The sequence below is a fragment of the Carya illinoinensis genome, chromosome 9 (assembly GCF_018687715.1).
Source record: "Carya illinoinensis cultivar Pawnee chromosome 9, C.illinoinensisPawnee_v1, whole genome shotgun sequence".
NCBI lineage: Eukaryota > Viridiplantae > Streptophyta > Magnoliopsida > Fagales > Juglandaceae > Carya > Carya illinoinensis.
Genome location: NC_056760.1, coordinates 15822771 through 15850404, shown reverse-complemented (window position 1 = coordinate 15850404; position 27634 = coordinate 15822771). Strand labels below are relative to the sequence as shown.

The following is a 27634-nucleotide window of genomic DNA, read 5'->3' as shown; positions in this document are numbered from 1 at the left end:
TAAAGCATAACACCCAAAAGATACTAATATTGATACCAAGTATGAATGAAAGCTTCGAATCGTCAACATCACATTACATTGCACTAAGCAAAATACGATCATGCTCTTCGTTAATAAACAACCAACAAAGCATTGCATCGTTAACAAACCACACTCAAAAGCATCATGTAATTACTTTAACACACTCAGTTCCAGATAAAGAGCTAATCATCGTCTTCAAGAACACTCCGACGCCTCTGGATCTGGAAAATGTTGAAATATAAGATAATAAATTGGATTATGCAGTAAAATTTGAAAAACTTTCAATAGATAATGATGTTCTTACTGTGACTTTGGTTTGTTTAGAAGTTTGGGTGTTAATTTGTTCCAGCAATGATATGAGCCTCTCTTCAGAAACCTTAACATAAAAATGTAAAGCATATGATGGTCAAACTGTTCTTTTATAATTGATATTTAGCATGCAAGATATAGCACTGAAATGCAAGGTTGATTCCGTGTACCTTCTCAACTATCTGACCCCTTTGAGCGGCATTTAGTATAACGTCTTCAACGCCTCTTGCTTTCTCAGGCTTTACCAGAGCTATTCGAGCAACTGCACATACAGCTTAGCATCACAAGTTACATGCTGCTGATTTGCAAAGAGATGTCTACAGTCATTAAAATCTTTTAATAGCCTTTTTTATAATAAGCAATACCTTTAAGTAATTGTTTGGCCAGCAAATACTACGAAAATTACCATAAGAAGACACTTGGACTACAAGGAAGTGGTGGACGTTCTTCCCAACGTAATCATAAGTAAAACATAAACCATTTATACAAAAGCCCATTTGCAACATTAGTTTATAGTTACATCTGGTGCGAAGCACATGCACATCTGTCATGTATCATTCACGTAGCAGGTTGTCTTCACTTCTCGATGTTTAAAAAATAGTTAATCTGAGACTTGGTTTTGAAAGTGTTGATCAAAATCAACATCCTATCCTAGAATTTTAGTCCTTGGATCAAAGAGCATCTCCTCCCGATGTTTGAATTTAAAGCAAGGGATAAGGCTGTAAATTCAATACCATAAAGACAATGATTAATACTTACCTTTTTTTAATGAGTAATATTTACCTTTTCTCCTTGGTGGAAAAAGACAAGAAAAAATTGATTCTAGAAACAGATCCACCAAAACTCAATGGCATACCCCTTAGTCCGGTTCTAATAAATCATTTTCCACCATAAATGGTGAAGCCTAGTTCAGTTAAGAAAGCGTGCTGCCGAGGAAACCCCTTCCAGTTACAGATGATTCTCAGGCAATCAATTTTTCAAGCTATCAAGTGTTAGTCAAGGTAGCTCTCTCTTTCTCCCTTTTTTTTTTTTACTGGCACCGGTTGTACAAGAATAAAGTCTCGACTAATCCCAAGGGTGCACATGGCCTCGGGTAATCAATGGGAAGTCCCCCCCAGTCCAATGGCCTAGAAATTGTTTGCACCCAAAAGGATTCGAACTTTAGACTTGGAGGGAGCATACCACCAAGACCAAGGCCTTTACCATGGAGCCAACCCCTAGGGGTTAACTCTCTATTTTTATGGGCAATATTATTATCTCTTGATTCTTTCACAGTAATAAACCAGAGCCAAGCTCATGCTCTATTCTATCCGAAACCAAACCGTAGAGATAAGTAGGTTGAAATAATTTCCTTGTGGCTCAATCAACACCTTTTCAATGCAGCAATTCTAGCTCAATACTTTCTATATCAGTAACCTCAACAATCATTCTATCAGAAAGTTAGAATTGACAGAAAAGAGGTTTCAAAATGAGGTTTAGCTTTAGAAATTCTTAGTTTAACAAGAGCATGCGAGTGTAATAAATGGCATCCCTTGGAAATGAATCCTTTACAACTGGACAAACAAACACACAGAGAAAGATGAAATAATGCACCGGTTTTGTATGGTTGTATAATTAGTTGTTTGGTCTTGAGTGATGAATCAATTTATCTTATTCTTGCTTTATGTTAGTTTAGATTCCACAACCTTTTTAATGAATGCAATAAAAACATATGGGGGTTCGATCCATCAGCAACATACAGCACTAGCCAACTACAATCTAACCAAGTATCAGACCTTTTGGGTCCAATGTAAGTATTAGAATGATAAGACTTGCCATGTACAAGTTTACAATTGTGGGAGTTTCCATTACTGTCTTAGCTGGAGCTTCTATATTCCTGTCTAGTTAAAGTTTTTACTTGCCTAAGAAAGAGTTTCCAACGTAGGGGCAATGAAACAAGTTTTATTTATATTTTTCTTGGCTCTTGCTTCTGCAGGAGCAAGTCTGGTAGTGGTTTCAAAAAAAAAATTTTTGTTTAAGCAACAACCTAATACGTTTAATATGAGAATTTCATTTTGAGTTTTCTGTGTTTTAATGGTATGACTCGCATAAAAATTCTTCTGAAAGACTCATTGAAGACACTAATAAAATTCTTAATAATTCTAACTATTTTCTTCCTTATTTTATTTCATTTTGAGTCCTTCATTGAGTTTTCTATGTTTTAATAGTAAGACTCACATAAAAAATAAAAACTCTTCTATGAAAGACTCATTAAAGACAGTAACAAAATTCTTAATAAATCTACCTCTTTCTTCCTTAATTTATTTCATGCACCACAAATTAGAGCTCTTGGCCACAACAAACCCATACAGACCCAAGGAAAGTTTAAGTTACATCCAGACTTATGCACCGAATCATACTAAAACTAATCCTGGAAATGCCTCCCACTTCAAATCTAGTATGATTAGAACATTTCCCCAAACTTCTCCTTACATGCTTCCATAATCCCACCCCATATGATCCTCAGACCTCATTAGAACAACTTGCACCCCACCAACATGATAGTGTCGGTTATTGCCCTCCTCAATGCCATACCTCTGTCATAAATAACCAGTCATTTCCCTAGGATTGAATTATTGGCTAGACCTTTTTGGATTATAAACCCAGCAGTGGGTTGGACTTTCCCTGTTTCTTTACAAAAGGTATAAGATGCAATTTCAGCTACACTAGTGTTCCTTGAGCCGTGCCACTTTAAGCAGGCATGAAAAATACAGTAGGAATTTGAGTGAGGAAGATTGCAATACCCTGAATTCAGTCTAGAATGGTGGCGAATAGGATCTGACTAGGGGTGGCAAATCATGTTAACCGATCGTGTTCGTGTCATGACAAGTCGTGTATATTATACGATATGGGTCAACCTGAATACGACCAATTAAGCTTAACAGGTCAGATTTCCAAACCCTAACACAACCCATTAAAATAACGGGTTGATACGACATGACCCGTTTTAACCCATTCATGTGAATGAGTTCAATTGACCCAAATAATCCATTTGACCCCCATTAACATAATTTCACACAATAGTTAAAATCACATTAAGAATAAAAAAACTACAATTACAATCCAAAAGAAGTGTGGGAGGCAATCGTGACTCATGAAAACTGACTCAACTAAGAACTAGGTTTAGGGTATTTTTGTTTATAGGTTAAAAAGGATATAATTGTAATTTTGAGTAAACAAATTTAATGGGTCTAAACAAGTTACTAACGAGTTAAGCGGGTTGACCCATTAGTGAATCATGTCTTAACGGGTCAACCCATTTTGACCTGAACCTATTAACATCAAACCTAAACCTACTAATTTCGTATTGTGTTCGTGTTAGGTTAATACGTCGTGTCACATATTGTCACCCCTAGATCTGACATTGCCCCCAAGGGGGTGAAGCACTTGGCCTTAATAGTGTTTCAAGGCATTCAAAGTAATATTGACTAATTCCTTTGTACGGAGCTGCTATGAGGGTGGCTACAGACTCTTAAAATAAAATAAAAAAAGACTAATTCCTTTGGAGTGTAAGTCCAAATGGGAGTTTTGACTTTCCCTGGGTCACTAGGAATGATATCGTAACAAAGAATGCAACATCAACTTACATACCCTTTTTTTTTTTAATAAGTACATCAACTTACATACCCTTTTTTTTTTTACTAAGTACATCAACTTACATACCTTAACCACACGGAGTAGAACATCAAACATAAAAATAAATCAAGAACAAAATAAGCTTCCTTTAGATAAGCAATACCCAAGAGTAAATTATGCTGGTAAAAAAAAGAGCTAACAAAGGTATGAAGGTATGACCATCTATTTGAAGACAATAAATGAGTCTTGATAAATGGCTTCAGCTACTAATTTTGAATTTGGACTTACTTCTTTCTCGTGCTTCAGCTGACAAAATCTGACTAAGCATCATTTGCCTCCGTTCTTCTGCCTCCCTAAATTAATTCCTCATTAAGATAAATATTACTCACAGAATGTTTGTTTAAAAGTAACAGTAAAAACCCTACAACTGACAGAGCATTCGAGGCATAACTCAGTTCACAAACTAAATTAGAAAGAAAACCTCTTGGCATCTTCCTGAGCATTCTGCTGTTCAGAGTTTTGTTGATTTCCCTATATACCAATAAACGTGGTAAGAATCAACATTGAAGCACAAGAATCAAGTTGCAATTCCATTATGTGAACGAATTTGTATGAATTCAAAGAGGTGATTGCTTACCACTCCATGTTGAGCCATAAGCTCCTGCATTCTTCTGCGTCTAATTGCTTCTAACTCAGGATCAGCCTTTTTTTAACAAAAAAAATGTAATTTAGAAATCCAAGTAAATATTCCATGAATCAAAAACAATAATTAATGGCACATGGGAAAACGTTCAAATTCATATGATCATACCCAAAGGCATCATATTCTAGGAAACCAATACATGTGATTAACAAATCATACCAGGAGAAGTGAGGTGCTAACTTTTTGCATATATTAGGTTATATTGCACAAAGATAACTGTAACATCCCGCTAGCAGCATGGTTAGTGTGAAGGCGCAAAGAGTGATGAAGAGAGAATATTTCAGTAAGTCTGAAAGTGATATTCCATTTGAAAAGCAAAACACACGTTTTGATTCTGGCATCACGCAGTGTAATCATGCAAATATGTAACCAACAACTAAACAAAAGTCTATTGCTTCAATTCGAGCGTCACAAAGTCAGAGTATGCAAGAGCAAACCCACTGTTTTATGGATAGCATGCAAGAGCAAATCCATTTAAGCCTATCCCTCAATTTTGAACTAATAAGCTTAACAGGGAGAGATGATGACTTTAGGCTGCCTATTTCTTTTTCATTCATACATAAAAATATATATACATATATATCTACCTTGGTTAAATAAGTGTGAATCGAACATGAACAGCAAATTTTTGTCCATTATTTTTTTCCCTATTTTGCCCCTGCTTTTATCACGAAATTCCATTATGTTCTTTTTCTGCCTTGGTTAAATAAGTGTGAATCGAACATGAACAGTGAATTTTTGTCCATTATTTTTTTTCCCTATTTTGCCCCTGCTTTTATCACGAAATTCCATTATGTTCTTTTTCTGCTCTTCATCTGCTGACTAATTTTTTTGGTCTTTTTATATTTCTAGACATCTATCTGTTTTTGGTCTTTTTATACTTCTACTGTTCATAATTTTGTCTATATATCAATAAACGTGGTAAGAATCAATATCGAAGCACAAGAATCAAGTTGCAATTCCATTATGTGAACGGATTTGTACGAATTCAAAGAGATGATTGCTTACCCCTCCATGTTGAGACATAAGCTCCGGTATTCTTCAGCGTCTAATTGCTTCTAACTCAGGATCAGCCTTTTTTTTAAACAAAAATAGCGATTTAGAAATCCAAGTAAATATTCCAGGAATTAAAAACAATAATTAATGGCACAGGAGAGAAAACGTTCAAATTCATATGACCATACCCAAAGGCATCATATTCTAGGAAACGTGATTAACAAATCATATCAGCAGAAGTGAGGTGCAAACGTTTTGCATCTATTAGGTTATATTGCACAAAGAAAACTGTAACATCCCGCTATGACACCATATTCAACTATCACAACTTGATCAAACAAACATATTTAATATAGATCTAGGACTGTGAGCAGCATGGTTAGTGTGAAGGCGCAAAGAGTGATGAAGAGAGAATCTTTGGGTAAGTCTCAAAGAAACATTCCATTTGCAGATGATACCCTATTCTTCTGTGAAGCAGATCCTAGCCAGGTTCGAGTTTTGAAGGTACTCCTCCTTTGTTTCAAAGCAACATCTGGGCTGAAATTAAACTTGGAAAAATCAGAGATGGTGCCTATTGGAGGAGTTCGATGCATCAGACAGTTGGCTAGTATTTTGGGGTGTAAGATTGCAGCATTACCTATGACTTACGGACTTCCACTACGAGCTGCCTCGAGAGCGGCTCCATTATTGGATTTAGTGATAGAGAAAGTGGAGCTTCATCTAGTTGGTTGGAAGAGAATGTACCTGTCCAAAGGTGGTAGGATTACCCTGATCAAGAACCGTAACACCCCAATGGAAGGCCCTAACCACATGGCCTATACTACAAAATGACTAGTCAATGATACAATTGGAGCCCCATGGAACCTTATAAAAAGTAAGAACTTCTCATTCCCAAGCAATGTGAGATCCATACACCACCTACCCTCAATCTTATCATATGGGGGTATCACCATAACACACTTTCTAATCTACCTACCTATTTTTTGTCCCTATTCCCTATTCCAGTAAGAGTGGCACTCAGCCTGGAGAAACTTCAAAGGGACTTCTTTTGGGGAGGAGTGGGGGAAGAATTCAAATTTCACCTTGTTAAGTGGGAGAAGGTATGTAGCCCTCTCTCGAGTGGTAGTTTGGGCATTAGAAATACGAAAGCTTTTAATCGGGGCACTACTTGGCAAATGGTTGTGGAGATATCATAAGGAACCGAAAGCCCTTTGGAAGAAGGTGATTGAGAGCAAATATGGGGGTCTATTGGGGGGGGGGGGGGGGGGGGGTTGGTGCACAAAAGAAGTGTGAGGGTGGAAAAATATAAGAGGGTGGGAGGTCTTCCCTCGTCACACTAGACTTTGTCTAGGAGAGGGAACCCAAATTAAATTCTGGTTTGACACTTAGTGTGATAATATTGCTCTAAAGGATGCTTTTCCTTCACTATTCTGAGTTACAAGTGACATAGATGCTTTAGTGGCAGATATATTGGTGAGATCGGGGGAGCAAATCCAGTGGAACATCAATTTCAGTAGAGCGGCACAAGATTGAGAGATGAGCAGTTTTGAAGCTTTCTTCAGCCTTTTGTATTTTTGTATTCTAGCTAACCGAGTAGCTCGCAGGATATGTTGTGGTGGATACCTGCAGGTAAAGGTACTTTCTCGGTTTGCTCTTTTTATAAGGCCCTAACCCAAGAACCACATATCCAGTACCCTTGGAAAAAGCTTTGTAGACATAAGGCGCCACCAAAAGCGGCGTTTTTTGTATGGACTGCTTCCTTGGAGAAGATTCTCACAACTGATAACTTGAGGAAACTTAGGATGATTATTGCCCATTGGTGTTGCATGTGCAGGAAGGAGGGTGAATCTGTGAACCATCTCTTACTACACTATGAGGTAGTGAGAGGGTTGTGGAATGAAGTTCTTGGGAGAGTTGGCTTGGGTTATGCCTGAGACTGTGGTAGCAGCTTTGGCCAGCTGGGTAAATTTGCGAGGTATCCAACAGATTAAAGCGATGTGGAAGATGATCCCTATATGCATAATGTGGTGTTTGTGGCAAGAGCACAATGATCTGACGTTCGACGACAAAGAGAGATCGATGGAGGAATTTAAAGTTTACTTTACTAGAACTCTTTGTACTTGGGCATTTGCACTCGACTTTAATAGCGTAGTTTTTCATGATTTTCTTATATCCACTGCTCCTACTTAGCTAGGGAAATTATACATTGTAACAGGCTTTGCCCATTCTTTGATTAATATATTATATTTACTTATCAAAAATAAATAAATTCCGGCATCACACAGTGTAACTATGCAAATATGTCACCAACTACTAAACAAAAGTCTATTGCTTCAATTCGAGCATCACAAAGTCAAGAGCAAACCCATTTTTTTATGGATAGCATGCAAGAGCAAACCCAACTACGCCTATCCCTCAATTTTGAACTAATAAGCTTAAAACAGACAGATGATGACTTTAGGCTGCCTATTTTTTTTCATTCATACATACAAATATATATCTATCTCTATTAAATAAGTGCCAATCCAGGTGAACAGTACGCAAGAGCAAATACATACAAATTTTCGTCCATTATTTTTTTCCCCTTTTTTGCCCCTGGTTTTATGACAAATTTTCATTTTGTTTTGTTCTGCTTCTTTCTCGGGTCGACTACCTTCTGGGTCTTTCTCCATTTCTATGGTTCTCTGTTTTATACTTTGTTTTCTTCTGCTTCTTTCTCAGACCGACTACCTTCTTGGTCTTTCTACATTTCTATGCTTCTCTGTTTTATAATTATTCCATTCTAACTTCCCACAAACCGTTTGCTTCATCTGCTTTCTCTCTTCAGTTTCTACTCACTTTTCCACACAAGCTTCTCGGTCACCTTGCAATTGATTGCCGTTCTAAATCATGGCATCTCCTGGGTATGTTTTTTTTTCCCTCTCTGTGATTGCAGGATGTCTTAATTCTAACAGAATAATTAAGTACATCATATGTATATGAATGACACCAAATTCACATCGACACATTATGTTTGAATTTGTTGAGCTTCAGCAAAATATTCATACCCACAGGACGAAACCAATGCAGATCCAAACAAAATCCCTTCAAGTTTCTATAAACTCACTAAATAAATCATACCCATTTACACTAAAGGAAATAAAATCTAAAAACAAGATCTAACACGCGTAGATATAAAGAAAATAATAAAATTTCGTCAGCCCATTAGAGAAATTTACAGTCGAGTTTGTACAAAAAGAAACAAAATCTGTTCAAATTTGTAAGGATTCAGAAAGGAATTCATACCCGTATGACAGCAACGAAAGAAATCTGTTCAGATTTGTAACCATTCACAAAGAAAATTTCTAACAAAGAAACAGACAGAGAGAGACGAAACCAACGAAAATCCCTTCAAATTTGTATAAATTCACTAAATAAATCATACCCGTTTACACTAAACGAAATAAAATCTAAAAACAAGATGTAATACGTGTAGATCTAAAGAAAATAACAAAACCTCGTCAGACCATTAGAAAAATTTGCACTCGGATTTGTACAAAAATAAACCAAATCTGATCAAATTTGTAAGGATTCATAAAGCAATTCATACCCGTATGACAGCAACGAAAGAAATCTGATCAGGTTTGTAACGATTCACAAAGAAAAATTCTAAGAACGAAACAGTGAGAAAGAGAGAGAGAGATAATGTTAGAAACCCTAGCTAGGAGGGGAAGACACAAGAAGCCCTAGCAGAAGATGGAAGACAGTCTGGTATTCGAGATTTGGTGAAGTGAACTGAAGTTGGGAGGCCCCCTTGTACAAACTCGAAACGGAGCGCGGAGAGTTACATCAAGCGGTGCGTTTTGGTATGGCCTACGTTTAGAGTCGAATTTTACTACATATAAATATAGTCGCGCACTAATATGTATACTAATACTGATTTATTCATACTTAAAACTTAAATTAATATTATTTTTCATAAAATTTACTTTTTAATCAATCACATTATATTTATATATAAATTAGCACATAATTATATTTACAATTATATTTTTCCTTAACAGTGTAGATCCCGCAAACTCAACCCAACCCGAATTACCCGACCTGGAATTAAATAATCGAAAACGAATTTTATTTCCGTAGTGCGTCTGTGGATACCCGATCAGGTGATGGAATGAAATTTTTTATCTATCATTTCTTTTGAACTGAACATTGGAATCGGGTCTAGTCCATTTGGCCCAATTTTGTTTTTGTTTTTTTTTTTAATTTATTAATAAAAAATTATTTAAAATATTAAATTAAAATTAAGTAACTTATTAAATAAAAATTATATAATAAATTATCTAATTATTAATATATATTAGTAATATATATTGTAGTTATATATTAACAAATATCTAATTATTAATATATATTATAGTTATATATTAACAAATATAATAATATATTGATTTAAATATAGATAGTTATAGATTTGGTATCAATATTATAACTAATAACTATACTAATAGTATTACTAATATACTATATATTAATGATAAATTAGTAATACTATATTAAATAATACTCTATATAATTATAGTGGTTTAATACTAACATATTAAGTTAATTATATTAATACTATAATAAATTTATACATATACTATAATTTATCCCTATAACTCTTATAATATATTAATATATACTAGTACTATAAGTCTATATATTATAGTTATATATTAAAAAAATATAATACTTATGTAATATTGTGATATATTATTAATTAATTATATATAATTATTTATATAAATAATAACAAAATATATATTTTTTATTTTCTTTCAATCCGGTCCAATCTGGGATGAAAAATCCCTTAACCGAAACTAGACTGAATGAAAAATGTCTGGTCCGGGCCATTTTTCCGGTCCGGACTGGCCAAATCTCACCCAGTTTCCCTTGGAAATGGCTTCATTTTATATACTTCCTTCCACAGAAACTCTCCTCTCCCTCGAGTTCGAATGCTCTGCGCCTCTGCTCTGCCTCAGAATCTGAAGCCCGAAAACAAATCATTGTGAATCTGTGTTTAATTGTTTACGACTTCCATTGCTCTCCCTCTTAGCTCCATTAATCCCTTGCAATCGCAGCCCTAATGAGTATTTCTTTGTTGAACAGTTCCACTGCTCTAGCTCGCAGCTCCCTCTCTCTCGCTTCTGCCTCACATTTCTCCCTTGCTGTAAAGAAGGATTTCTCAGTCTCACAGGCTCCAGCTCACAGTTAGCTTGTTCTCTCTGTCTCTCTCTCTGACCGAAGGTATGGTTGATCTGAACTGGTTGTTAGATTTTGGGTATTATAGTTTTTCGATTTTCAATGCTAAATGCTCAGTTGAAAATGCAAATTTGTGTGTTGTTTGTTTGGATGGAGGTTTTGTGCAAATCTGTGTGTTTGTTTGGTTTTAATTATGGTGAAGCAAATATGGCAACCGCTAGAAATCTGGGCAAATTTGTACTGAATTAGATGCATGACTTCGTTGTATTGCTTCTGAATAATCATTCTTTTTCTTTTTCTTTTTCTAATCTTTAGGGCTAGTGTTATACTATAAACCATCGAGTAGGGCAGACTTGCATTGTTTTGAAATGTCTAATTTTAACCAAAATGAAACCATCGAGTAGTTATTATGAAACCCAGTTCGTTCATATATGCTTTATGCTGTTGTACACTAATTTTAACCAAAGAAAGCTTTCAAGTTGGTTTTGCACTACAAGCTCTCATAGGGTTGTGTCCCTCCTATTTAAGAATTTGATTTATATCCAATAGGAAAATCACTTATGTATCATTAATTCTATCATCATGAGATTCTGAGAACCACAAGCTGGTAACTAAATGTTAAGCAAACTTGTTGACTTATTTGGGCTGCTAAATATGCCATTAATTATTTCTATTTCATTTCCTGTTCCGTTCTGGCTCTCACTTCCCATGATTCCATTCTTACCTAAGTGGGTAGAGTTTTTAATTGCAGAGAGAGAGAGAGAGAGAGGTCCCCCAAAACTTCCCTGTACATACAAGAAGCCCACAAAACTAATGAGAAATAGAAGAAGTAAACTTGGGGATGGTATTCTTGTCATTTTTCTTACCACTTATTTTTTCCACAATAATGACAATATATCCTACCAGTTAGAGAATATGACCATATTTTAAGTATAAGTTGTTAAATATTTTAACATGAACATTAATAATTGGATCTTTGATTTTATATAATCTACAATAATAAACGATGATAAATAAATACGTACTTTTCTCCATCAATTCGATGAAGAATTAGATTTGGTTATGAGGGAAGGATCACCCTTAAAAACTTTACCTCTTAAGTGTCTCACGATTGCAAAAGACACTTTAATATTGTATGTGAGAACTCTTTAACCCCTCAGTGCTATTTATAGATTTCTGGCCATCAAGAAATCTCAGACTTTGTGTCTGACTATAACTAGAGATATAGAATTTTAATCTTATTTCTTAGAAGTTTTCTTATCCTATTATAACTCGTCTATTAACTAATAAGTTTTGAGTTATTTCAAACTTTATTAAGATGAGTGTGTGGGACATAGAATTTAAATAAAATTCTTACATTCTCTCATTTAGCCCATAAACCCATAAAATAATATTTTTGTTCATGGGTTTATTACAGGAAATTAATCATACTGTGCAAATTCATTTCCTGAAACTTTCATAGCTCAAAGTACATTACATGAATTCTGTAATATCAATGTCAAATCAACTACCAATGCGAGTCATGATGGTCCTCTGTTATATAACCAATAAATTTCCTTCCATGTACCACAACACCAGTAACTAATTTAACATGATCTTTAATTGAGATAATTAAGGCTAATACCATGATGCCTTGAATTCTAATTCATGTCTGTTGCAGACATTATCTTGTCATCATTCTTCCAAACCATTCAATGTACAAATAAGTAGAAAGATAAGAAAACAAAAACAAAAGAATCATAATAAATATCATTAAGTGTCGAAAATAAAATGAAAACATCTACGAGCTCAATAACATTTTTACATCATAAGACCCATTCTGTCAACGTGCTATTTAAACTGCTTCGATACTAGACCCTTCGTTAATGGGTCTACTATCATAACAACAATATTATATGCCTAGTTGGTACTCATTACTACTGAAACACATGCATATAGACTTTCACGACAAAAGCTAGCATATTGATCTACTATATAATATATATTGTATAGTATAATATATATAATTAAGCTTCTTCCTGTACCATTTTCTTAGTTTATAAATTAAATTTGCATGACATATGAACGATTCATTTGCAATATTATATTTGCATGCATAGATGAGAATACCTTCTGTCTACCCAAGCAGCACTACTCATGAAACAATAGTTGTAAAGCTTCTTTCGAGATTGGGAACATATATATATATATATATATATATATATATATTCATATACATGAATGATAGTCATCAGTCTCATGAATGGGCATCATTATGGTGCATGCATGCATAGAGATGCTCTGTTGCTATAACATAATGCAGCAAACCATTAATGCCAATTTTCCGTACAATGCAAACTTTCACTTTGCATTGAGCTACATTTTAACTTTGCAAGCTAATTATCTGTTCAAATAGATCGAGATTTTGAATTTATGAGACTTACAGTTGTATATATAGAATCCTAATCTAATTATCGATTGTCAGCAAGCATTCTGCTTTCATTATCTCTACTTCCCTTTTTTTTTTAAGGGTATCTGATTTAGTTTAGTTTTTTAATCTAAATATATTGGTGTACATGTAACATAATTTATCTCAAATTGCAGTTGAATGAGGTCGATAGAAGATTACTTGAAGTACTTTTGGACCAAAACTAGCTAATCCAAAGGTAAGACCATTTTTGCTTGCTGATTGGTTCGGTGGTTAAGTGAGATATTATTATATGAGTAATTCTACATATAACCGTGAAATGCATAAACGCTATGTAATCGTTTTGAAAAGAGTGAGATCTACTATTAAAAAATTAATTTTTTTATGTGAATCTTACATTTTATTCATTTTTCAAAACGATTACGCAGTGACTGCATAATTCACGATTGCAAACATATTTTCTCTTATTATATAGTATTATAGTATTAAGAATTCTGAAAGAGTATAATTTTCCCACTTAGTTAATGCTTTCTAAGATGGGCTTTTATTCATATTTATGATTCCTGATTAGAGTTTCTATTTAAAAATTAAAGTAGTTCCATTTCGGAGATGGGTGCTGGAGGGATGGGTGCCATGGAATAAGATAGTAACAATAATACTAAGAAAGAAAGCGACAGAAACAATAAGGCCAATGCAAAAGTTGGATTGGATAATTTATATGTGTTGGTGTTTCAAGTAGATGCAATGGACCATGGTGATAGTGCGATCCAGTTATACGTTTTTATAGATGCTGAAATATCATGTGATTTGATCGAAACTTTAATACTCAATTTGAATGCTCATTTGGGAATTGGAAAAATTTTGTGGGGGCCAAAGTTAATGGGCCTCCCAAATAAAACATAAATAGAAGAACATTGTGTTTCTGGTTTAGAATGCAGTTTCATTGCAGGAATATTATCTCATTTCAAATTGATAATATCTATATCTCATCTTCTCAGAAACTATGAACAAAATAGGAATATTACATCTAAAAGCAATTCAGCCTATAATTATTCCCAAAAGTCGTGTAATTGACAAGAAAATCAGAGTCTAACAACGAGAAGAAATACAGAGCCATCCGGTTTGGAAATACAATGAACCGTAGGACATCTGTTATAATGTAAATTCCAATTACATTGAAATTCAGAAACAAACAAATTCTGCAAATTACTACATGATCACAACCTCCTATACAAAATCACAAAAGAGCATTGGAACAGACCATTTCAATTTTTTTGTATTGAATGGTAATTAAAATTTTCTAGTATATATATATATAGATTATTACACAACAACAACAACAAAACGAGTTGGGTTGGAATGCCCATTTCTTCCGAAAAAGCCTTTTCAGGTCAGGTGATCGGTCAAATGGGTGACCCCTAGCTCAGGTTGGGTCAGAAGAGTTGTTTTTGGGTCAGATAAATATTCTTGCTTGCATTGGGTTAAGTCACTTCGTGATACTTAGCGTTTCACTTATAGTGGAACCATGCGTTTAGGCTGTGACTTGGGAAGTAGTGTCACAACCCCCAAGAGATTTGCCTGGGACCACACATTTACACGACTCATGGAGGGTCAGGACAGTCACATTGCTAGCCTGCTTGAATTCCTTGGCTCAGACCATGACACACAGCGAGCAACCATGGAGGCTACTGGCCGCGCGCAGACCATGTGTGCAGGCTTGCGCATGCCCTTGAGCGTGCACCTACGCGCATGCATGTGCGCCCCAGCACCACTTAACGAGGCTAGTGGCGTGCCCCTACAAGCATGCCAACCAGCGCACGGCTTCAGCCCATGCCTTGGGGCCCCATAGCCCAGGCCGTCAACTTGGGCCATGCATGCTCATCACCCAGGCCACCGGCCCGAGCCATGCAGGACCACAGCCCAAGCCACTTGACTGGACACCATAGTAGTAGCACAGCATCATTCTGTGCCCACCATCAGGCCTAGGCTTGGCACCATGCCATGCCCATCATTAGCAGGCCATGCACAGCACCGTGCCATGTCCACCACCAGACCAACGTGTGGCACCATGTCACGCCATGAAACGAGTCGCGGACCAGACCATGACTAGCCTAGCCGTGGACCATGCACCACCATGGGTCATGCATGCCACGCCACCATGGCTAAATTATCATTTTTATTATTTTTATTTATTTTATTTAAAGACTTGATTAGTTATTATTTCATTTGTTTATTTATTTTAGTTTAATTTGCCTAGGGACCTTTTGGGAGTTTCCACTTTGTAAACTCTATAAATAGGACCCTTAGACATTTCATTAGGATCTTTTGAAAAATTGAACATTGAGTGGCCGACCATAGGGCTTGGAATTCTTCATTTTTGGTACTTATGCACTTGGGCTCTTTTGGGATGCAATTCGTGAATCCCCAAGGAGAGGATCTTCACTGTGCAATTTGTGAATCGGTATTGATTCAATTTAAACTTTAATATATTGAGGTTTCCTTTCAATTCTTTGTGCAATTCGTGAATCAAAGATTATTTGGTTCCTTTGTTATTTTCATTTTCTCTTTTTGTATTCTTGTGGAGTTTTGTTGATTGATTGGAGTGTGGAGGCCGAATCCTTCATTGGGATTTCTGTTTGTGTGGTGGTTTGTTAGATTTCTTGTGTTCAAGTAATTTCTCACATGTTCATAAAATTTCCTTGAAATTTCTTGAAAAATCCCATCTCCCAAACATAAATTTCGGCCAGCCTATCCATTTGCCTTTTCCACCACCTTCAATTGCCTCAAACCACAAAACCCTAGCCTCCCATCATACCTTACATGCCATCCTCAAATCTCATAGCCAAAAAAACCACAAAAAACCCTAGATCTAACCTTGAGAGATTCGGCCATAGCCTCCTTGGCTTGGCCGAAACCCTAGATCTTAATACATCACTTCCCAATTTCGTAATCCCCTTTAGCCACTATCCAAAATCTTAGCTACACTTTACCATATCAACCCTAAGCATCATCTAAGTGGCGCCAACATCAAGGGCAACCATCAAGTCATTCCACATTGCATCAAACACACAAACTCACCACTTAGATCACCCAAACTCATCATCATCATCAAATCCATCACTAAATACCACACTTTCATTAACTTAGGAACCCTTGCCATATCCTAGCTGAGACCAAGCAAGACGACGAGGAACATTCGGTCATCATAAGGCGACGCGAGACCCGTGGACCCCTAATGTTTGGGGACTAGACCAAGGTCCCCAACAAGTAGCCCTCAATCATTTTATCTATCTGTCTTGTAGTTTGTTATGAACTTTCTAAAAGGATGTAGGATATAAGAGGGAAAAGTGAGGAATCATTCTAGAAATTTTTTGATATTTGATATTGTAAACGTTTAACCTTGTGTAGGTTGGGATTCCTCGAAAATCTCTAGTCTTTTCTATGAAATCTGTGGCATTACTTCTATTTTGCTAAGATTATTTTAATATCCTTGTCCCTATGTTGTGAATCTGAGTAACAAATCTACAGACCCTTAATAGATGAAAGAGATGGGGGTTGTTTTTCGTGGATGACAGCCAAATTTCTGTACTCATAATCACTCAGTAGGTGTGTGGTTACAAGCGGTTGAGAGTGGCGGTTGTTCTTGGTTGACAAAGAACAAACAGAGATGGGAGAGAAGAGACTACGCTTGACTAACAGAGAGGCTAGCAGTTGTTCTTTGTTTGAGCAGCCACAACTTCATCCAGTGTGTGTGTGCGAGAGAGAGAGAGAGAGAGAGAGAGAGAGAGAGAGAGAGAGAGACAAAATATTTAGGGTTTTCTCTAGAATGACATCACATAGGGTGGAGGGGTTGGGGTTCTATGAAATTTAGAGGCGGTTGGGCTTCTAATGTTAAATTATGGGCTTTTCGTGTGAGAAAAACAAAAATATTATTTTAAAAATCAGCTCACGTAAAAACTTGTCATAAAAAATACAAGTCTTCATAAATTTTTTATGAAAATTACTGAACCCTTAAAAAATAAAAATTAATCTTGGCGGGCATGTTTTTCTTTTTTTGCTTTTATATTCAGTGATTATTGAATTTATTTGTTACATTTTAGTATTGGACATTATATTACTTTTGCTTCTGACTATTTATTTGTGTTTAGTTACAAATTTATGATTGAAAAGTGCTTCTATTTTATTAATGTTTATGAAAAAAATCTGAGATAGATTTAATCGATACATTTTTTTCCCTAAAACCATGAATTCAACTGTCTTTGAAGTTATACAGTGATGAAATTATCATTTATTAACATATATCTAAACTAAACAATTTTAATACCAATTGTTCAAAAAAATTCTAATAACAAAATTAAATCTTAAAGAAATTGAATCAAATTTTGAGGAACATTTCTTTTCCTTTAGTTTTTAGTTTAATAATCATATTATTAAAACATTTGAAACTTCCTAATGTAGTTTGTAAGTTTTAAATTATGATGTTATATATTTATTTTCTAAGTAACAAATACACAACATATGCATCAAATTATAACTATTAAAATTAACAATAATAATTTCTTCTTTTATAAAAGAAAATTTAATTTTGCATTTTTTTGTACTATACAGACCAGCATACTTTATGAAAAATTACTATCATTTTAAAAAAATTATTTTCTTTTGGCCTTTAAGTGTAATAAATAAATAATGGTAGAAATGAGTTTGAATTTATCAATTTCACTATACACTTTTCTTATTTGCTTCTAATAAATACTAACTCTTCATAAAACTCTGATAGAAATAAAATCTTAAAAAATAAATTGTAATGCTCTACAACATTTTATTTCCTTTTATTTTGAGTTACTTATATATATATATATACATATATTTGCTTTTATTAATAATTTTTTTAAAATGATTTCTTTAGATATATCATTCCCAAATGTAAATATTTTTTTGATTATTGGATAGATTTAATAGTTTAATAATATATTTGATATTAATAACATTATTTCAGGTAAATCTCTACAATTTGCAATGCAATATAGTTTGTTCCTCTCATTAGCTGCAGTATGTTATTTCCTTCCATTTTGGATTTTGTAAATATTGCATTTATTTCTTACATCTCGTAATATTCTTAATATCTTAATATAGTCTTATTACCAAATGTCAATATACAATTATTGTCTCGTCTTCTTCTAGTATATTTCTTCCAACAAGTCTAGTATTTATGTTGTTGTTTCACTTTCCCTCATTCCTCTTTTTATTAATTTTCTTTACTTCCATTATTTTTTTTTATTTTTTCTCTACTTTTGTTATGTTATCCTTTTTTTTTTCATATGAAAAATTCTTATTCTATTAGTTTGGTAACAATATTATTATATGTTTGATCGTCATTACTTTAGTTCTTTAAATATATTCATGATCATTGTAAAGATAAAAAATTTATAAAATACGTGCGCGCGCGCGCACACACATATATATATATATATATATATCATATTTTTGTTAAATATTTTTTACAAACAAATTACTAAAGTTGCTCATAATTGATATTTTCTAATATTATTAAACAAATATTAATACTGGCATTCAAAATTAAAAAAGCCCTGTTATTAAATAAAAATCGTTTTGAAAAACTAAGTTATTCTTATATATATTAATTAACTTAGATGAATGATATGTTGTAATATTTTTTTCATAAAAGTATATGAACTTGTAAGTGATTATTATAATAATTCTATATTTTTTAGATGTCAATCTAAAGTTTTATTTCCAAATAATTTAATCTTATATTAGTTGATTTAATATATTTTGTAGGGATTTGTTTCAACTTAAATGTTTCTTTTTTGAAAAAATCTATTCATCATCTCAATTTTTATTATCCTCTCATCATTCCATGATATGACATTAGATAATAGGTTTATAATTGAAATATAATTAATAATCTCCAATCATCTAATGCCATATCACGGAATAATGAAAAGATAATGAAAAATTGGGATGATAAGTAGTATTACTCTTTTTTTTATTGTTTGGATGTAAATGCCGAAAAGATTGTTTATGTATTCTATTTCCATTTATAGCCATGTATACCTATATATTTGATAAGTTCTTAATTATTTCTTAGATTGTCCTCTCAAATTGACGCATAATTTATAACCTTTCATAACTTTATAGCAACTAGTAAGATGACATGATTAGATCAAGAAATACACTTAAATATCATTAACATTATCTTTTCTAATTTTTATCTAACTTTCTTTATAAATAAATTTTGAAGAATTTGAAAAAAAATCTTATAAAAAAATTGTTAAGCTATATAATTAGAGAAAAATGAGGAGATTCATCAAAAAAGGAGATAGATATTATGAGTTGAAAATACTTTAAAGTAATAAAATTCAAGAAGGAGAACAATTTCAGCATCGTTTGCATTCTTATTCAAAGAGCAATGAAATTCCCTATATAAGAGAAATTAGGTCTTCTTCGAATATCAATTCCTCTTAAAGTAACGTCCATAATGATGTATGTGATCTAGCAAGGATGATACTTATTACTTTCAACAATATCGTGGAAACTTCAACACTTCATAAAAGAGATTTATATCTCCACAATATAACTTATAATTGCATCTACTTTAGCATTGAGCGATTAGGTTTATTCGTTATGATTTCCTATCATGAAACTCTTTTTGACATTTTATTCTCATCCTATTTAATAAAAAATAAAAAAATATTTTCGATAGGTTAATCATTTTCATGAAGACCAATCCAACTCTGAAAGGACGTCAAAATTTGCTTGGGGTAAAGTAAAATCTCTCAACTTCTTTAATCTATTCGCAACTTTATACTAGATACTTCATATCCATAAAGTGTAAAGTTTGTTTAAATTTCTTCCTTTACTATTTCATTCCTTCTTCTTTTATCTCATAGGAAAATCAGAAGAACAATCTGTTCATTTTAGGTAAATATTACAAATCGTACTAGTTAAGACAGATTATTTATCATTAATGTCGTTGTAGATATTGTAGAGTAAAAAGATTTCATTACAAGCCAAACAACTTCTGTTGTGTTGGTGGAACAATATCGTTAACTCTTAATTATATTTCTAACCAATTTTATCAATAGTTTACTTATGCTTTAAGTGAATGTGAATCCAAAAAAATTTGTGCATATGTGTGCACAAATAATAATAAGCTCGCTGTGACGCTCCTAAATCCCCACGCACGGACACGGAAAAATCGAGACGTCCGGATGGTGACAACCCGGGTCACCACCCTATCGATGAGTGCCAAGTGTGTGCAAAAGCAACATATGTGCATGAAGAAACACGCAGCGGATAACGAAAATCATATAACTAAGTACTAGAATTTTCTTAATATAATACAAGCTGTTTAAAATATACATAATTAAAAATATTACAAAAATACAAATGTAGTTTTAAACCAAACTATAAAGCATAACTTCGACTCAAAACTCCGGCGGAGCCGTATCTTCGGGCTCAGCCTCCTCCTCCTCCTCGAATCCTGCACCAAAATCTACGAAACCAAAAATGGTACTGCAGGTAAGTAAAATCCAAACACCACTAGATAAAAACATATAGAACTCAAACAATATTCATGAAATGGTGCCAATGCGCAAACTCATAAAAACATATTTTTCCACGTACGCCAAAAATCACATTTAGCCCAAAAACAAACATTTTCTAAATATCACGCCAAAAGTCACATTTGGCCCATAACCATCTCAAATCATTATCCAATTTAATCCGTATGCACCATGACCTCCCCTAGGGGTCATCCGCACACCCTGGCTCCAGTGCCACACCGCAGGTTACGACTACGCATGTGACACCTAACGAACGATGCCCAGTTTTGCGCCCCACGCGTTCGTAGCCAAGCATCCTCTAGCCCTCACTAGCGAAGGGCCACAGAGTCGGTGCGTAGAGCGATGCCCGGTTCCGCGCTCGGCGCGTTCGTAGCCAAGCATCCCCTAGCCCCCGCTCCCGTCGTCGCCCAGCGACAACTCAGGGGACGTCACTCAGTTTATTCCGCTCCCGAGTGACTAGAGGAGCTCCACCGAGATAATACCCCATCCCGGCTTGGGGTCGTGATACACACGCACCCAAAAATTCACTTACGCCAATAAAACAGGCTTTACTCGATTAAATAAAAACGCACGTGCATGCACTATGTAAATGCTATATCAATGCACAAAAATAATCAACCAACCTATATCAATAAAACAAGCAACTCCGTCTTCCATCCATCCGACCCCTGAACTCCTCAGACTCAGTCCGGAATCAACCAACCAGCAGATAAATTATTGAATGAGCAAAATACATTTAAATTTGAAAATAGGGTTTGAAAAATACTTACAGCGCTATATGGTATTTTTAGAAAGCTTGCGGCGTTGCAAACGGAGGAGAAAAAGCAACGTAACAGTGAAAATTCACTGTGGCCGTGGGTTGTAAAATACCCACTTTTGAACAGGGACAAACCAGGGTTTGGGATTGATAGGGAATGGTCTAAGGATGATTATGAAGCTAGCCGTGGGTGGCGGCGAAAACGGTGGAGGGAGGCCGGATTTTCCAAAATGGAAAGCTAGCTCGTGGGAGCTGTTCCGGTGGCTATTAGGGGCCGAAAATGGGTGGGTTAAGACGGCAAGGAACCGGTGATGAAGTGGTGAAGAAGTGGTAGTCGGAGGTGGAGCGACGACGGCAGATCGGGGCAAAATCCGTGGGGCTTCAAAGGCGTTTTCCGGCCAAACGGCCGGCCGGATGGGGCTGAGGTTCGGTGGGGTGGTGCGCCGGAGGGAGGGGCTTCGACCGGTGGGGGTGGTGACGCCCACGGTGGCCGAACAGCGATGGGTCGGGGCTGGGGGTGGCTTACGGCGTGAGAGAGAGAGAGAGAGAGAGAGAGAGAGAGAGAGAGAGAGAGAGAGAGACGATCGGGAGAGGAAGAAAGAAGAAAAAGAAAAGAAAGAAAGAAAGAAAAAAAAAAAGAAAAAGAAAAAGAAAGAAGAAAAAGAAAAGAGAAAAATGGAAAAAGGAAAAAGGAAAAAAAAGAGATGTAGGAAAGAAATGAGGTCCAATCCTCACTCCGGGAAAACAAAACAAATCCGCCGAAACGAGATTAAAACCCGTAAAACAAATAAATAAATAAAACACAACATCCATCAAATAAAAACTAAATTTAAAACGCAATAATTTAAAATAAATAAACTAATATATTAATTAAAATAAAAACAACCCTTCAGTGAAAATACACGCAAAAGCGGGTCATCAAACTCGCTTTTACATCATTTGAAGTAAAATTTAATAGAAATTTGTATAGAAGAAATAAGGAAATTTACACATTCAAAGTTCAAGGACAGATTTATCATTACATTAATGATTTAATCTTTGAAGATTTATGTCCTTCATATTTGCAGTTATCTTTCTATGACACTGAACATGAATTAGAAAATCGTGTTAATGATGAAGAAATATTATATCCATTTGTTATTACTCAACTGATGGTTATACTCTATATTAATCAATACCGTTGTTTCTTCCAAATTTTGAGTAACATTTCAAATTTGGAAAATAATATAATTCATATAAGATCTGGCATTGGTTTAAATTAATATGTTTATAACACTCAATCTATATCACAAGTTGTTACTATTTGGACTGAATTTGATAATTTTGCAAAACAAAAAGATCAAAATATTGTGGTCTTTAGCCACAAAGGTGGAAATAAGGAATAATATTATTATTGAATGCTCAAACATCAAGATTAAGTCATCTCCAATATTCACATAATGCAAACGAATTACTTAAAAACAAATAACACGGTCATAATAACTTTTACTATCCTAACTTCCTTATTTTTAAATTTTATATCTTCATATTTCTAAATTTCTTCCCATAATTTTTGTAGTCTTAAAGAAGACAAAGAAATAATCAATAGTTTCATGCCGTGAATACTATTGTTTCAAATTACAAATTACAGAAGAGAGCAAATCATTTTGATTAATATATAGTCGTTTGTTACAATAATTTGTGGTTGATATGTATGTTAAAACTGAAACTTCAAGATTAGATTATTTTCGTTCGAAATAACAAGAAATTACATTAGATGTGCATCAAGATATTGTCGATGGTATTTCAATTGGAAAAACTAATGCCTTAAAAATTGAAAAATGTATTATCTTATCTTCATATTTTATTAATGGCATGAGAGATATGTACAAAAGATATATGGAAATGATGACATTAGTTTAACATTTGGGCAAACCTGATATTTTCTTAACTATAACATGTAATCCAAGTTGGGAAAAAAATATTAGATTGAATCCACATGAAGAAGTTCAAAATCATTCGAATCTAATTGCACGCATCTTTAAAGTAAAATTAGAAGATCTAAAAAATGGATTATTCAAACGAAAAGTTTTTGGTAAATCTGCAGCATATGTTTATACAATTGAACATTAGAAAAAGGGTCTGTCACATGTTCATTTTTTAATTATACTACAAAAATATTGAAGAATTTATTCTCATAAATCTTTCAATGAAATTGTTTAAGTGGAAATACCTAATAAGACAAAAAATTTACATTTAGATAAAATTGTTAAATATTTTATGCATGGTTCTTATGGAATACTGGATTCAATTAATATATGTATGAAGAGAAATGATACTGGCAAGAGTCAATATTTCAAAAAAAAAAAAAATCATCTAAAACAACTGTTGGAATTGATTGTTTCCTATTATATAGACGTTCTAATGATCTAGTCATTGTCAAAACTAGAGGAAAATATTTAGATAATTGTTAGATTATAATTGTCACTTCAATGTAAAAATTTGTTCTATGATTAAAACTATGAAATATCTCTACAAATACATTTACAAATGATATAATCTTGTTGCTTTCAATTTAATTAGCCAACAAGATAATCAACAAGTTAATGAAATCGAACAATTGCAATTAGGTAGATGGATTACTCCACCTGAAGTCATGTGGAGAATATCTTGTTTCACACTTAATGGAATATATCCATCAGTTTATAGTCTATATCTCCATCTTAAAGATCAATATTTGGTAACATTTCATGCACATAAAACTTTAAACAATGTTTTAAATTCAAATTTATCAAAAAAATCTATTTGAAGAGCATGCAGTATAAGGATGATGGCTTTTACTCGTTGATTGATTTAGATGATGATGAAATATTAAAAAAATATATTTTTTTAAAGAAAAGTGCATTATGGATAAATGAGAAAGGACATTAAACATAGATATGCTGTTATTCAGAGCAGTGATGATGATTTTAGTGGTATACCAACTGCTGGAAGGACTCTATGTTGATTAATCTATACTACAAAGTCACTACAAATGCAACAGAATGTGATGAAAATGCAATAAATATGGTACAGAAGTTACAGGCAATGAATTTGTAGTACACAAAAATGAAGCCCTAGCTCGCACTTGCGAATGTTATTACTGAGGGAAATGATATTGAAATTGGAAGTTCAAAAAATGTTATGGAAAAGTACATAAACGTTATGGAAAAAAGTTATGCTCGTACTTAAGAAAAGTTCATTATAGATAGATGAAGGAAGGACATTAAACATAGATATGTTGTCATTTGGGGCAATGATGATGATATGAGTGGTAAACCAGCTATTGGAAAGACTCTATGTTGATTAAGCTATGCTACGAAGTCGCTACAAATACAGCAGAATGTAATGAAAATGCAATGGATATGGCATAGAAGTTATGGGCAATGAATTCGCAGTACACAAAAATAAAACCCTAGCTCGTATTTGCAAATGCTACTATGCTAGTACTAAGAGATATGATATTGAAATTAGAAATTCAAAAATAAAAATTTAGTTCTCATGTTGTTAGAGGCAAATGAAGGCCTCCATTGAAGAGAAGGGTCTCTACAATAGAGAAGGTTATGGGGAAGTGACATACTAAAAGTAACCAATCTAATACTAGTGGCAATATAAAGTGAAGAAATGTATTTAATTATTATTTCATTTTTATTTTATATGTATTTATGTGAAGCATATTTTTTTTAATTTGAATTTTTAAAAAATGTATATTTCAAATGTAGGTGAGGAAACAAACGGAAGATGAGGTGTCAATGAGTGGTGCTTCGGTTTTTACATATGAGGTGTTACTATCTGGCTTACAACAAAGTGGTATTTCAAAATTATGCAGTTGTGATTTTTACGTATTTGTAATAACATTCCTAATATGGAAACACCTGATATGGAAAATGAGCATAACAGATATGAAGACTGAAAATTTAACAAAGAGATTGCAGGCTAATTTATCTCCATCTCATCGAAAGTCATAGAATTAATTATAGTGCATAATTTGCTTCTTGTAATTTGTTAAGTATTTCCTTGTGTAGAATACACAGTTGTCCATTACCTTATATAGTTTAATACAGTTGTTCATTATGTAATACATTTTTAATATAAATACAATTCACCTTCCACAGTTGAAGGTGTGGTGAGATTTCTCAATCATCATCTTACGTAGTTTTCTTCTTGGTATAAGAGAAATCAGATTGTGAGGAGGGCTATTTTTTTTTCTTTTCACAAATATGTCCTTAGTATCATTGAATGTTAGCAACTTTGTCACACTCAGGCTTAAGTCCGAAAATTATCCTCTCTGGCATGAGCAAGTTCTTGCTCTAACAAATAATCAAGAACTTGTGGCTTATCTTACGGGTGAAGTCACTATCCTTAAAGCTGTACTTCCATATCCAGAGGATTCCAACCAACAAGTTGTTCCTAAGCCAGAATTTATTAAATGGAAAACACCTGACCATCTACTTAGAGGTTGGATAATTGGCACCCTATCTAAACAGGTCTTTCGAATTGTAATAGGGCTGAACACCTAGGCACAGGTATGGAATGCCCTCAAAGAAGCCTATGCTCAATCTTCTAAGGAGCATCAATTCCAACTCACACAGTAACTTAACTACATGAAGAAAGATCCTTGGATGTCCCTGAATGACTACCTATGTAAATTCAAAGGTGTGTGCGTGATAGTTTATCTACTATTGGCTTTCCTGTTGATGATAAAAACAAAGTGTTATCTTTGTTAAATGACTTGGGAGCAAAGTATGAGCCATTTACTACATCTATGCCCAAACCCCCCATGCCAAGTTATGCAGAAGTCATGCCCTTATTGCAAAGCTATGAAACACGAGTTAGCTTGCACTCCCCTGACTCAGCAGCATATACTGCCTTTTTTGGTCATAAAAGTAACTCAAAATTCAACAACAAGGGCTCTCACCAATCGGGTAGTTTCTCATCAAAAGGTAAAGTGTTTTCTCCTGCTAATCAAGCAACTGTGAAACAAAATAACCAAGGTTCTCCAATTGTTACCCATAAGCCTAACTGTGATTTTCTATGTCAAATCTGTGACAAATGAGGCCACACTACAATTTCTTGTTGGCACAGGTTTAATCACTCCATTAAGCTTGACAACTTGCCAAAAGCATTTGCTGCTCTCAACATTAATTCAGAGACTAACAATGATGCATGGGTATCAAATACAGGAGCTTCAACTCACATGACTTCTCATGAAGGTATTTTACACAACTTAAAACCTTATGTTGGTTCAGATCATGTGTTAATTGGAAATGAAGATTTTCTAAGAATTACACATATTAGTGATACAATCATTGGGTTAGGCTCTTCAAGAATAACTTTAAACAATAATCCTTTGGCTCTTGATTTAGAGAAAGCCTTATTATCCATTAGACAATTAACTACTGATTATCCAGTAAACTGTGAATTTTCTAATGATAAATTTGTGATCAAGGATCGAGTGACACAAAGGAGTCTAATGAAGGGAATCAAGCAGGATAATCTCTACACCATTCAGGCTTCACTAGCTGCCTTCATTTCAACGAGATTTCGGGCAGTAACAAGGGACTTATGGCATCAAAGGCTCAGGCATATTTAAGCAGTTGTTGTAGCTAACCTCCAAAGCAATGGTTTTATTAAAGTATTGTCCAAAAAGTTAGAAAATAAAGTCTCTGAGAGTTGTCAGTTAGGGAAGATATCCAAACTTCATTTTTTTGTTTCAGTATCTAGTACAATTGCTCCCTTTAATATGCTTCATATTGACTTATAAGGGCCTGCTCCTATTATTTCAATGAATAAATTTCATTATTATGCTGCCATTGTGGATGATTTTACAAAATTCATTTAGCTTATCCCATTAAAGCAGAAATAAGACTTCTTTAACCAATTTTTACTTTTTGAGAAGTATGTCTTAAGGCAGTTTGAGAAAACCATAAAAGTGGTACAAACAGATGCTTGGGGAGAGTTTCTGAACCATGCCTTCCTTAATCATTTGCAGCAATCTG

General features: G+C 34.1%; 2 protein-coding genes and 1 long non-coding RNA gene across 8 annotated transcripts; 2 read left to right on the top strand and 1 right to left on the bottom strand.

Moving 5' to 3' along the window:
* Positions 1–9432, bottom strand: LOC122275928 (DNA-binding protein DDB_G0278111). 2 transcript variants are annotated; one of them, XM_043085273.1, is made up of 8 exons: positions 9234–9432; positions 5657–5722; positions 4583–4648; positions 4427–4476; positions 4234–4298; positions 501–592; positions 326–397; positions 1–242 (listed from the first exon to the last, which is right to left on the bottom strand). In XM_043085273.1, exons 2-8 carry the CDS (start codon positions 5672–5674, stop codon positions 204–206), a joined length of 402 nt encoding a protein of 133 aa, XP_042941207.1. In that variant the 5' UTR covers positions 5675–5722; positions 9234–9432; the 3' UTR covers positions 1–203. The 2 variants fall into 2 exon arrangements, with proteins under 2 accessions (XP_042941207.1, XP_042941208.1); XM_043085274.1 differs by lacking the exon at positions 9234–9432 and adding an exon at positions 8930–9021.
* LOC122276849 lies at positions 6020–7578 on the top strand. The gene is made up of 3 exons (XM_043086747.1): positions 6020–6425; positions 6650–6744; positions 7309–7578. Exons 1-3 carry the CDS (start codon positions 6020–6022, stop codon positions 7576–7578), a joined length of 771 nt encoding a protein of 256 aa, XP_042942681.1.
* A 1040-nt stretch (positions 9433–10472) lies between the features above and the next one.
* Positions 10473–27421, top strand: LOC122275241. 5 transcript variants are annotated; one of them, XR_006228512.1, is made up of 7 exons: positions 10473–10673; positions 10775–10912; positions 13451–13512; positions 19999–20056; positions 25358–25417; positions 26721–26848; positions 27085–27421. It is a non-coding gene; the product is annotated as an uncharacterized LOC122275241 (long non-coding RNA). The 5 variants fall into 5 exon arrangements; XR_006228511.1 differs by lacking the exon at positions 19999–20056; XR_006228510.1 differs by lacking the exon at positions 19999–20056 and having other exon boundaries at positions 25358–25445.
* The last annotated feature ends 213 nt before the right edge of the window (positions 27422–27634 follow it).